This window comes from Fistularia commersonii, chromosome 10 (genome assembly GCF_037954325.1).
Source record: "Fistularia commersonii isolate RoL2024-O1a breed Wild chromosome 10, RoL_Fcom_v1.0, whole genome shotgun sequence".
NCBI classification, from domain to species: Eukaryota; Metazoa; Chordata; class Actinopteri; order Syngnathiformes; family Fistulariidae; genus Fistularia; species Fistularia commersonii.
The window spans coordinates 10900702-10913946 of NC_141293.1; the positions used below are offsets into that span (position 1 = coordinate 10900702).

General features: G+C 41.0%; 1 protein-coding gene across 3 annotated transcripts in view; it reads right to left on the minus strand.

The window, feature by feature from the left end:
- Positions 1 to 6900, minus strand: part of mtmr11 (myotubularin related protein 11) — a 34566-nt gene extending 27666 nt beyond the window's left edge. The window contains exon 1 of one of the 3 annotated variants that reach the window (XM_086153713.1): positions 6691 to 6900. Coding sequence is in view for 2 of the 3 variants with exons in the window: in XM_086153712.1 (XP_086009838.1) it covers positions 5128 to 5184 (57 nt within the window). In the remaining variant the exon portion in view is untranslated. Of the gene's footprint in view, positions 1 to 5127; positions 5704 to 6690 lie in introns of those variants that run through there. The other 2 variants (XM_086153712.1, XM_086153714.1) reach the window with 2 other exon arrangements.
- Positions 6901 to 13245: the final 6345 nt, after the last annotated feature.

Genomic DNA, 13245 nt, shown 5'->3' on the forward strand with positions numbered 1-13245 from the left:
ACTGAGTCTGGGATTATTATTCCATGAACACACAGTGGCTCCTTCTCAGCTCTCATTTCTTTTTACTATTTAGGTTGTTTCCTCACGTACTTTGAGTACTTTCTCATCGTTTCATTTGAATGGCCTTATGATCTTTTAAGAAATGTATTGAAACAATTCTTTTTTTCTACTTTGATGTTAATGTAATTTTCTTTTGTATTTTTTCTTCTTACACCTTTTAAAGGTAATTGCAACAAGAGGCAACATGGATTGGCACAAATTTACTCTCAGTTTTTGAGTCAATTAATGAAATTAACTCAGGTAAGAAAAACAAACATTTTATTTAATTAACTTTAATAAATATATGTGAGGTGTTATCAAAGAGGTGCCTGAAATTTAGAACAAAAGATAAGATTTTATCCCAATAGTATGTGGTGAAAATTACATAGCTTATTTTAACAATATCCCATCTGCTTCTGCCTTCATTCACGTCAAGTCAGAAAAATCCACAAAAACAATCTAAACTACTCTGAAAAGACAGAAAAAAAAAACACTAAATGAATTTCTGCTCCAATTACTTGGTCAGAATTATTCAGAACAAAACAGTGGCTGTGGAGCTGGGGCTCTAAATCTCTGCGCCTTGGACTGAGCGCAGGGGCAACAGGCCAAGTATTGACATTGTGCTTCCATTTCCTCATATGCATGGGGAAATTCCCGCTGCATTGTGACTTCACTTGGAAGGTAAAATAGGGATGTGATGTAGTTTTATGATACTGGATCAATTCCTCTCAGAATTACCACCTTTGTTTTTGTGGAGGAAAATAAAACAAACAAGGATCTCTTACAGTTATCCAATATTCCTGCCTTCCACTCATAGGCTGCTCTTGAAAACAAGCCTCATTAATGGAGAATTCTTGTTTAACTTATATTGAATCGCAGTCTTTTGATTGTAAAGCCTGGAGCAGATTTTTGAATTACACTAGCTGCAGGTGGCTCAATTCAAATAGAGAAGTTGCTATTTGTGCGATGGCAGGTTTTGGCACCAGAGTTAAATTTACTACCTGCATTCTTATTTCATTCTAAAATACTGTGTAGATGCAAACCAAATATATTTTTAAATCTTTAACAGTATGTCTGTTGAATTACTTGTAAATCATTGTCTCACAACATATTTGCACGTTTTTTTTTTTTCTCCCATGCATCAGATTGTATGGTGGTGACAGAGACACAGAAAAAGAAAACTCAAAGGTCATTTGAAGCTAAATAAAACTGTTTTCATGCATCCAGTCCACAAACTATTCAGACTGGTAATAAGCAAATACGTGCTATTAGCTAAATGTTAACATCATCATGCCAAAGTGCCTGCACTGATTTTAGTGTAACTGTTATGTTGTTTCCCATCTTCACCAGCACAACTAGGTAGCTTGTAATACTCTGAGCCAAACAGCGCGAGCAGTGTTTCCGCGCACGTCAGGTACACAAATTTCTTGTTTGTTTCAGGCACACTTTATGTTCAAGTCTAATATGATCATAATGGAAGGTCCTTATTATATGCACATGGCATCTTTGATGATTTTGATAGTTATTTAAAAGTCCCTACCTCACTTATGGGGGATGTTGGGTCTCTGTTAATAATGAGTGTGATCTACACATACAGTGTAAAGTGTCATGAGACAACTCTGTTGCAAATTGGCACTATTTAATCAAATTTAACTTTGATTTGGGACCAGCTCAAATTCAGTCAGGCACAAGAGAAAAAAATTTCTTTATCGGATAAATATCTGATGACTGTATTTAATAGTGAGCCTTGTATTATCTCCACACTCATCCATTTTTCAGAAGGATCGTGACTTTATGCCATCAGTAGCTGAAGACTCTGTGTGTCCAATGACATTACGATCCCTTAGCCTCCAATGGCAATCAGCTAGGTGTAAATCTGACTAACACTGAACTATGGCTTAGAATTGGCGCTAAAATAGCAATGTTCCTACATGAAAACATGAGATAATCAAGCAATTAGACAGACACACAAGAGACAAATGACTGGGCCCATGGTGACCCAGCCTGGTTCACTTGTGAATAGCCTTGCAGGTTAATTATTGCCCAGTGCCAAATCAATACTCCCTCCAAAGGGATCGTAAATCCTCCCGAATGTTAAGAAGAGCTCATTGTTCTGTGCAAGTGTCCAAGCGTCTGCTGCCAGTGAATGTGCAGTGCAGTTCCTCTGGGAGTGGGTGTGAGGGTCTATCATGCTATCAGGCTTGAAACTCCTGTCCCTATGAATGGAGCTCAGATTGTCCCTCCTCTGGCATTTCTGCTTCTGTGCAGCTTTGTGCTGCTGCCTTTCATGTGGACCCTTCAAAGCTGGCTGTGAGATGCAGATACAGGGAACAAAAAGGGGGTCAGGCTACTCAAAATAAGCCCCGCCATCCGGTTGAGATCCAAGGTGACGATAATCCTGGCAAAGACTAAACTACCAACAAACCTATACCCTATCATTTCTATTTATTAGATGACATTGCATTTTTCACATTGGGTAACTTCCATCGCTGACATTTCAAATTCATGCGTCTGAGGATGCAATTTAATATCAAGATTTAATTGACCTTTTTCTTCAATCCAACGAGTTTCTGAAATGTATTTCTTGCTTCCTGCCCTTCCTTTCCTGGTAAATTGCTTAAAAATTTCATACTGGTGTTTGAGTTAATTTTTTTCCTGATCTCTCGTTCATTATTTCTTTTCATTTTCAGGCATTTCTTGGTCATTTTAAGAAAAATTCAAGCTGATATCAACAACATTTCTAGGTGATTTTCTGTACATTTTTGAACATTTAGAGAATTTAACCTTTGGATCATTTCTCAAATTGTAAGATAATTTAAGGACTTTGGTCATTTCTGCAGGCACTTACAATATATATATATATATATAATTTTCTGATAACTGCACATGCTGTTGTAATTTGTTATAGATTTTCAATAAAACTGATTCATAATCACTACTTTTTATCAAATCAAAATAAGCTTTGCAAATGACAACATTATCTATATCACTCCAAATCAAATGACCGTCCTTGATCATTGAGAAAAAATTTCAAACATTTTGTTTTTTCCAGCCTCGCAAAAGTGATTTGGTGAAAAAAAAGAGGCTAGTTCAACAAACAGTAAATCAAGGGAAAAATCATGGAATTTTCACCATCAGAACACTTGAAGTGGGTATGAGGACAGGACTCAAAATATTGGTTCATAGCTCCCAGAATCACAGGAGGGCTTGGAAACAACATTCAGATTGCAGAAGATTAACTCGTACAGGCAAGCTGCAGGGCCATCTGGTCCAAATTCAGCCCAGGATTTCAGATTTTCGAAACAAGTCTTCACACATGCTAATGGTCGTGAAACCAAGAGGTGTGTGTGCATGTGTGTGTGAGTGTGTGTGTGTATGTATGTGAGTGTGTGAGCATGTGGGTGGCTACACATCCATACATCCTGTCACTCAACATCTTATGCTCAGTCACATTTTTACACACATCAGATTCCATTGGTGGAGGGTTGTGGACGACACCGCATCTCATTTAGCGGTAATGTATTCGAAACTCTTCTCCCTCCTGACTACTGTCTCCATGGCGACAGCCAGATGTTGTGCGGTGAACATTACCCCCCACTCCACTCCACATGCAAGTCTAGCCAGAGGGCAGGGTACAGAGGCATCTGTTTCCTCCTGAGGCTGCAGAAAATTACCAGGCAGAAACAATCAGCAAACATGAGGATGGAGTCCAGAGAGCAACCCCAGGGGAGGGCTACACTGTGCCATCCATCACCCTGATGATGCCTTGACTTCACCCCAGAACAATACCTTACTGATCACTACGAACGCAATTGCAGAAGGACTTGAACCAAGGCTTGCCAGAGGAGATTGCATGACATAACAAAACCTTAACATTTGAAAATGGCTAGGAGGGTGTAATGCAAATTTTTTTACGAAGAGCACCATATCTGATGAAAAATTTAAATACCCTGCTGTGACATGCAATTGCTATTCAAGTTCCTCCTCTGGATGTGAGCTTAGGACTGTCCAACCTCCTTCTACGTGTAAAACTGGAGCTAGAGAAGGTCCTAATGACATGTACATAACAATTTTCTTTTTGTAAATTCTGTCACACCCTTGCATTACTCATGCAACTCTAAATCCTTCACGTGGCTGCCAAGCCAACCACACGGTCCACCATGAGAACCAACAATGGCCATTTTAAAAAGCGCTTCAGAAGAAATGTTGGGCCCAGGACATAACAATTTAGGCAAATGCAAAAATATTGTTTTGAAAAAGGACCAATGTGAAGTTCTATGTTTGGTACATTATTTGTATAATAACATTGTTTACATTTTGCAACTGTAAGGACACAAAACTGCATGCTGTGCGGTGAACAAAAATACGTATCAAAGTTTGTTTTTGTTTTTTCCAAAACAGCATCTTCACAGAACTGCCAGGAGGAGCAGAGAGGACAGAACATTACACTGCACTCAGAATACAGTGACTATGGCTCTTCGTGTGTCTCAGACAGAAGGAACCAGCAGCCAGGGCCCGTTTCCTCTGGAAAAGCTGCTGAGGTGTGATCCAAAATAGCAGCAGACCACATTCACAGAGGGCTCTCAGAGGAACCTCCAGGCAGGAACACAAGTGTGTGTCTACCGTGAACCACCTGAACCATCAACAGGATCCACTCACAGGACAATGCTGCGTGTCATTCCCTGCTTCCTGGCTAGGGTCACATGACAAGAGAAGATGCTTTGAATATCTGCATGAAAACTGATCGACAATGAAAAAAAAGTTTTTTGGACTGAACTATGAATGAATATTTTGACACCAACTGAGCAGCTCGTGGTCACAGAGAACCAAAATATCCAAATTTAAAAAGTAAAAAAAATGCATATTATTACTCAGATGTAAAAAAAAAAAAGAACAAACAAAAAAACAACTCCAAACTGGCTTTTAACTTATAAAATGAGTTTTTTCCACCCCTCTTCCTTCTAGGTTGATCCTCAGTTAAACTTGGATGGGTGGATGAGGGGAGTTAACTAGCTTAAGTGTTAGTATGGCTAGTTAGCATCCAGGGCTAACTTGACGTGTCGCCTGTCAAAGGTCATCGTTCCTTACCTTGATGTCCGGCAGCATCTGTCTCACTTTGAAGGTGGTTCTGGATCCGGTCAACATTTTCCCGCACGGCAGAATTCAATTTGAGGGGAATATAGGAGGGAGACAAGCCCCGCCGGATGGAAATGTCTCAAATATGCGTTATTTCGGTTAAAGTAAGCGAGCTTCCTTTCCTCCGTTTGTATCCAACGGAGCGGGGGACCGTTAAAGGGTAAAGAATGTCCGCTAAAGTTGACGTTTAGCCTGTGTCACCGGCGGCGGCGTTCAGTGTGGACGGGCGAACTATTTTCGCTCTTTTCATCGCTCCGCGCACTGACAGCATCCGCGTACACGTAATTGACACACACACGCATACAACACGCTCTCACTCGCTCTCTCTCTCTCTCTCACACACACACACACACACACTCACACACACTCAACCAACCAGCCGCCACCGGTCACCGGTTTGTGTCAACCCGTCGTTCGTCTGCGGCGGAGGGATGTGCCGCTCATCCGCCGCTCCATTTGTTTATTCCTTCGCCATAGTGAAACACTTAGCGAAAGGGGGACAGGGGAGCGCGCGCGTATGAGCCCCGGCTTCTTAAAGGGCCAGTACCTGGAGAAATCTGTGCTGAGCTGCACAGGCGGAGCCACACCTGAAGAACACACTCTGATATTCAATGTATTATTTTGAATATTCATATACTGTAAACACTATTCATGTGTGAAACTTTCTTGTTTTGATGAGAGGTTATGTATCAATTTTCACTTTTTCATTTTTTTCTGCCGTTTTCGTGCATTGATTTCTTGGTTTTGTTCTATTATGCGTGTACTTTATCAAGTGCTCTCTGGTTCATCATTGAACTGACCTCCACATATTTATCATTGCAGAATTTCTTGTACTGACATTGCTGTGTTATTTGTGCATGACGAATGTCCATTGTTTTGTCCTGTTCTTGTTTGACATGCTATGTATCTGATATTCTGATATATACTATCTGGCTGCTGCTGCACTTGACTTATCAGTTTACATTGGCTCAGATAAAACTCTAGTTTGACCCCCAACTGTTGAGTGTCCGGATTTGCACCATTTATGGAGAATACAAGTGAATTTTGTTTTTCAGCCTGAGAGCCAAAAACCCAACTTCTTTTTTCCTGCATCCTTGACCCTCTAAGAGACAAACGGGGTACAGCAAGCCATATGCATCCAACCAACAGAATAATATTGAGACAAATTATTCTTTACTTATGTAGCCCCATTTCAGAAGTATGTCGGATCTACATGGCTCTGTGTAGAAATACAGTCAAATCATTCGGTTCATTTGCACTTTGCCAGCAGATTGTGTAAAAATAACCCCATCTTCAAGTGTTTGTAACATGGGAAATGTGGATTTCAGAAGAACTCAGCTCATTCTGACAAGAATGGAAGGTAGGAAAACTACATTAGATCAGCTTGTGGTATCAGAAACCCATATTATTGAAAATTTGAGACTGTTCAGTGACATTTATGGGGACATACTGTATTTTACTCAGCTTTTAATCATGTTAATATCCCCTCTACATGTAGTTTTGGCGCAGCAGTACCTTGGGTGATCCGACCGCGGGGCTCACTTGCGACCGACTGGCTCCGCTTCCTTCTCATCCGAAACTTTGGGACAAGGAACCATAAAAAGCTCCCTCATGGAGAAGTAAAGGACGTCACTTTGGACTTAATTCCACTGCAGCTGGAAAAAAAAGAAAGCCTGAATAATCCCAGGGGTCAGTGTGCCCTGCTCAACAGGTGGAGATGCAGTGTCCTTGTGAACTGTAATGGAGAGGGAGGTCTGGATTTTTCGCCACATGGGAAACCGTTCAATATTACATAAGGGTCTCAGATTTCTCTAATACATAAAACAGCCGCTGACGCTGGATGGAGTTCTTTGGGGTATAATGGAACAGGGACAGGCTGGCACACACACACATGACAGGTAATATCAGTCTGTTTATTTTGCAATCCACCCGAAGGCCTCGGACGGTTGTGCGCTTCCGTGGCACGGGGCCTGTCGACATGATGAAAACGTGTAATTTCTAAAGTGATCGCGTTTTTTCCTGTAGTTCAGTTTTCTTTTTTTAATACTTACAGCTGAAAGTTTTCTTTCACAAATAGACTGAGACGCCACCATCCTGAAAGCTTTAAATGAAGACAGGCGTCCATCCTGATTTCACGACTTGGTGACTGAATTTCAGGGAGTTACCTCTGAATTTAGTTTATTCGGTGAATATCTTACTGATTTTTTTGAAGTCAATTGCAGGTTCACATGTCTCAGATGGTAAGAGCAGTTGTCATGGATATGGGAAGTTGCAGGTTCGATTCCAGAGACCTTCCCAACCTGAAATGTTGCAAAGCAAGTTGCTGAGGCCAACAGCTCCCCGCAGAGTTCATATGGGATGGGTGACATGCAGGACAAATCTGACCAATGTTCTTTATCTCCCAGAAGCCACATACGGTATTTAACTTCAGTTATGTTGTAAAAGTACAATAAATTTTGGAATCTCTAGGCTCATTCATATTTTCCTGCAAGTCTTCCTGTTTAATATACGAATATAAAATGTAATGAAAACTATCCTAAATGACCAAAAGAACCCAGCAGTCTATCCATGGACATTTTTTTTTCCCCCAAATTAACGAAAAAAGGAAGCAAAGTGTTCTTGTAATACAATGAGAATTTATTCAAACGGTGCAAAAAATTAATTATTATAATAACCTAACAGAAAATCTGATGTTCTTTCTGTCCAGATTGCACGGTCATACAGCCTTCAGGCTTTCCTCTCCAAAACAAAAGAAAAAGAAAACAAACAAAAAACAAACAATAAAAAATAAAACAGATCAAAATACCAGGACAGTTGAAGATAAAATAATGCACAAATTTGGTAAAATGAATTGCCATTTACATGCAACAGTTCCAGTCCCATGCAACTCGAAGTATTCCATGTTAATGTTACTGATGATGATTATTCGGTTCCCACGGAAACAACATAATGGAGCAATATATAAAAATAGAATCAGGTCAGTGTGGCATAGCTAATTTTGAGCCATTTCTTTTATCAAGTTTTGGAAGATTACCAATAACATCACTGTCATTTTTTGTTGTTGTTGTTTTTTTTTTTTTTAGCATAGCACGTAATTGGTGGCTGTAGAATAAAAAGAAAATAAGGTAAAATTTTAAATAATATTAATAAAAAAAAAAGCGAGAAAGTAAAAGCCAGACTGCTAGACAACTAACCATTTGAGAAAGAACATCCTAATTCTTCAACTAAACTTTCCACAAGGAAACCTAGTAAAAAAAAAATCTCACTATAAATATATTCTCAAAATGGTAGCTTGTTAAGTTGAGGAAAACAAGTCTGCGATGGGAGAGAGAGCCCGGTGTTTCAGGAGGCGTCCATCTTGACACATGTCCCTCTCTGATCAAATCCTTCCCCCAAAATCCAGGCGCTTACAGGATCCACACTTTTTAGTCTTAAGTATCCAACAATATACATTCTTACCCTTTAAAAACACTGTAAAACTCTGGGCTTACAAAAATAACTCAGAACATATTTATACAACCTTTTTTTTTCTTTGTTTGTTTAAATACAAAAAAACAAAACAAAACGTTTCTAGCCTGTGGAATACGGCGCCTCGAATGTTTCAGGGGCATTCTTGTCAGCTGATTATTTACTTTGGAGGGAGGAGGAGGTCACATGAGCAGGTACACTTTCCTAAAAATAGGCATCTTTTTTTTGTTTTTCTCCCCCCCTGCAAGGGGACACTGGACAGGTCTCATCTGGGTTTGAACACTAGTGCAGGAAACACACATCGACACACACAAAACATGGCAAGTGTGCCGTGGGGAGGGGGGTTATTAGTGTCACCTTAAAGCTACCTTACAAGGCTTTGCAGCCGTTCTCGGCCAGACCGCTCACACACTCACTGGTTATCAGTTCAATCGATCAGCACTACTTTGAACATTTTTGGTTCTTTCGGATTTGGGTGCAGGGCTCCAACACTCAACTGTCAACACTGGGTTAGTGGGAGGAAAAAAGAAAAAGACGCACAAGTGCGTCCTCCTCTGGGCAAGGCAGTGAACTGCGTGCTGAATTGTGCTTTTCGGAAAAAAAAAGAAGAAAAAAAAAGATGTTTCTCAGAGTAAACTCCTCGCCAGTGTTATCGTCGAGGGACATCATGGAGAATCTAAATACTTTGAGATGTGTTTTAAACATCAGTACAGATAATAACAGTCTTAAATCTGACAGGAAGACTTGAACAGAAACGCATCCGGTAGAGACAATGTGCCGTTTATACCCTATAAAAATTCCAACCCTGCTTTTCTCAAAATACATTTTCACATTGAAAATGATGGAGGAAATTGTGCTAAACAATTCTTACGAGTAGGGTTTACATTTTTGAATCAAGATATTATTGAAATTATTCGACCTCAATTATCCTACGTTTTGGAATTGGTTTTAATTGTGCGAACTGACTCGTAATCAGGTTAGTCAGATCTATTGAGACTGTGAAATCATACATCTAATTTCGTCAATATTTTTCAGGGCACAAATCACCTCACCAATTGAGCGCAGCAAGGTTAGGTTTCGAGAGAGCATCATAGAAACAGAGGCTTCGTCTAAATGGGGCTTACAGATCTTAAATCGGAGGGGCAGCAGTAGTATTAGAAACTGCAGCATGAAGCCATGAGGACAAATGCTGAAAAAGGCAACTAGGAGAACTGAGTTAGATAGATGGTGACGCCGGCAACAAAACCGGAGCTGTACAGTAACCGAATCCCTTCTGGCCTGGTCCTCTGATTTTACTGCGAACAGAGGTGGCAGTGTCTGCAGAATCGAACAAAGGACAACAGTCAGGCCACTTCAAAAATAAAACACAACCAGAACAACGACAGTAAAACATTTTGCTTCTATGGACATTAGGAAAGTGCTTGAATTTGTGCAAAGAGAGTTTAAGTAACTGTTTTTTTTTGTTTTTGTTTTTTTTTTTTTTTTTGGTGGTATGGATGCTTGAACCCTCCCCCCCCCCAAAAAAAATAACAAACCAAAAAACAAACCAAAAAAAAATCAGCATCAGTAGAATTTGAGTGTCTGCAGAACAATCACACTGCGGAGCGTGAAAACCAAGATGGCTGTCAGGACAGAGAGGAAGGGGAGTTTCAGTTGCTGCCTCCCGTGTGACTGTGGGTTTCACAATCCCACCTTGTCACCAGATTTTGTCAGTCAAGAAGAGGAAAAACTAGGAACAGAGGTGCATCTGTCACTCTGCATCGCGCACAGGGACACCGGAGGCATCGGTCCCCAGGGTGGAGGACCTCGTCAGGGCTCGGGGGGTTTGAAAGTGGGAGGCTGACCCTGGTGGGAGGCGGGGGGCCCTTACAGTTTCAGGTGATGAGAGGAGTATTACAGCTGTTATTTAACAAGAAGAGCAGTGTGTGAGCACAATGTGAACAACTTGAAAATTCCAATTTTGTCTCCATATCAGAAACCGTCGGTCAACTGACAGGTTAAAAAATCACAGTCGGGGTGCATTGTGTGATATCTGGTCATTTTGTTGATTCTACATTCCTAACTTGACACCAATGTTTAGATGTTGACATTTGGTTGAAGGCAGGTTGTGATGGCCTTGTCCGGATATCCGAAATCAAGCGCTTGACTTGGACGCTGACGTTGATAGTAATCTAACAACCCAAATTTAATTTCCAATTCACTTGTAATAGCTGTCTTACATCTTCCAGTTGTTGAACTGGATTATCTAAGAACCGCACATTATGTAACAACTAGAGAAAATATCATAACAGCCCACTTCATGATGTAATAACGTCTACATTGTTTAGGTGACATAAAAGTTTTTAGCATGACCAAAAACATATCACCAGATGTTTTGGGCAGGGTGGGTGCCCAAACTTTACCAAGACTTGAAGTTTTATGTTTGGATATTATGGCATCAATTGGCCAGGCTAATATTACAATTTCGGAAATCTTTCATTTCTATCGTGTAAATCATTTTAAAATAATCACATGTAAATGTAATTATCACAAACTGTGAGGGAAATTTTGTTTTTACATGTTTTCAAGCTGTTTTTGATAAAATGCTCTGTAGCTGAGAGGTAAACAGTCTCAGACTTTAAAAATTCTTCGAATCCTTTTCCTGTATTGAACATTTCAGTTGTGCGATAAGGATGGACCAGGTTGTCTCGAGATCTGTTGTGCTGTATTCTGAATTTAAGTTTTGCGGTAATGTCGATGTATATTGGCATAAAAATCCACAGCCTCAGCACCAAACACTCTTCAAGAGGGAGGAAGACTGAACTAGATGGAGAAACATTCCCGCAAACATGTAAAACTCTGGACACAGTTCAGGAATACTATCAAAGTATAATGTTCTTCAGTGGATAATGTGACTGGCTGTTTTCGATCAAGGATTTCCTCCTTTTAATCAAAGATCCAAAAAGATGTACTTTTCTGAAATTCTGCTACTTGGGATTTTTTTGCCAAAAAAAGAAAAGACATCACTACCAGTGCAGAGCAGTTATACTGGGCATCGTTTGTTTGCATTTTGAATCTTCAGCACCACTATGACCCGCAGAATACGTAATCGTTAGCATTGCATGGTCTTTGTAAATGTTCATTCATACATTCGTTCATTCTTCATCGTACAAACAGCTTATCTATGGTCGGGTTGCCGTGGCAGCAAACCATGAAAGTCAACCCTGTCATTCTAACTCCTCCTTTGGGATGCCAAGGTGTTCCCAGGCCAGACGGGATATATAATCTCTCCAGTGTGATTTGGATCAGACACATAGGCTCATTCTTGGTGGACAAAACTGGAACACCTCCACCACCACCCAGGCGGTGTCCTGACCAGATGTCCGAACCGCATTAGCTCATTCCTTTCAACATGAAGCAGCAGCTGTATATTGTTAATGGTATATTAATTACTTTGCTTGCATTACCGCCAGTCTAATACTTGCTCCATTCTCCACTCACTCATGGCCTCCAAGGTACTTGCACTCCTTCACTTTATGCCTCTCTGCCGACCTCTCATCGCAGTCAACCGGTGTCTGGCCTATAACCATGCCCTCTGGTTTTTGAGGCGCTGACTCTCATTCCTACTGCTTCACACTTGGCTGCAACCTGCTCCAACGCAATCTGTAGGTCATTTGGTGATGTTTCCAATGGGACCACATCATCTGCAAAAAGCTAAGAGGGAATCCTGAGGATTCTAAATGGGACACACCCCATCCCTATGACAGTGCCTAGAAATCCTGTCCATGAACATCACAAAAGGAATCTGTGGAAAAAGGGGAGCTATGGTGGACCCCAGCACCCACTTGAAATGTGTCTCAGGCTCTTACAACGTATGTACCATGATCCCGTACTATCTTAACACCTACTGGTCCCCTTTTTTAAAAATGGGGACCACAACCTCGGTTTGCCACTCCCTGGGTTCAGTTCCCGACCTCCATGCCTCACATGGAGAGGTGCGCTAGCCAAGCAAGCCCAGTAACGTCCAGTGCCTTTAACATGTCAAGATGAATCTCAATTTTACCTGATGCCTTGCCACTGAGAAGCTCCTTGAATACCTCAGAAACCTCAACCATAAATATGGATAAAGGCTCAACAAGTAACCACCCGGTGGTGATCAGTAGACTTCCCTACTCCTCTCTTCAACTGAGCGTCCGGTACAAGTGGCCGCCGGTCTGTTGATGACTACAAAGTCAATCATCAGACCAGCGGCCAAAGGTGTTCTCGTACCGTATACATTCACAAAAACCTTATCTTCAAACATGGTGTCTGTAATGGCCAGATCAGACAGGCTGCTCCCCCCGGTCATCCCCTCCTAGGTCGTTCTGTCATCGCCCATTCGAGCATTGAAGTTTCCTTGGAGAACTATGGAGCTACCAGATGGTGCTTCAACTAGGACACCTTCCTGTGCCTACAAGAGGCACTCCCAACAAGGTCTGTGATGATAAATAATAACTGTCGAGAGATCAAGAATCGCAAGGAGGCGATCCTCTCACTGAGCGGGAAAAAGTCCAACACCCTGGCACTTAGCTGTGTTTCCATGAGCATACCCACATCTGCCCGACACCTTCTTTGTAAAAGTGA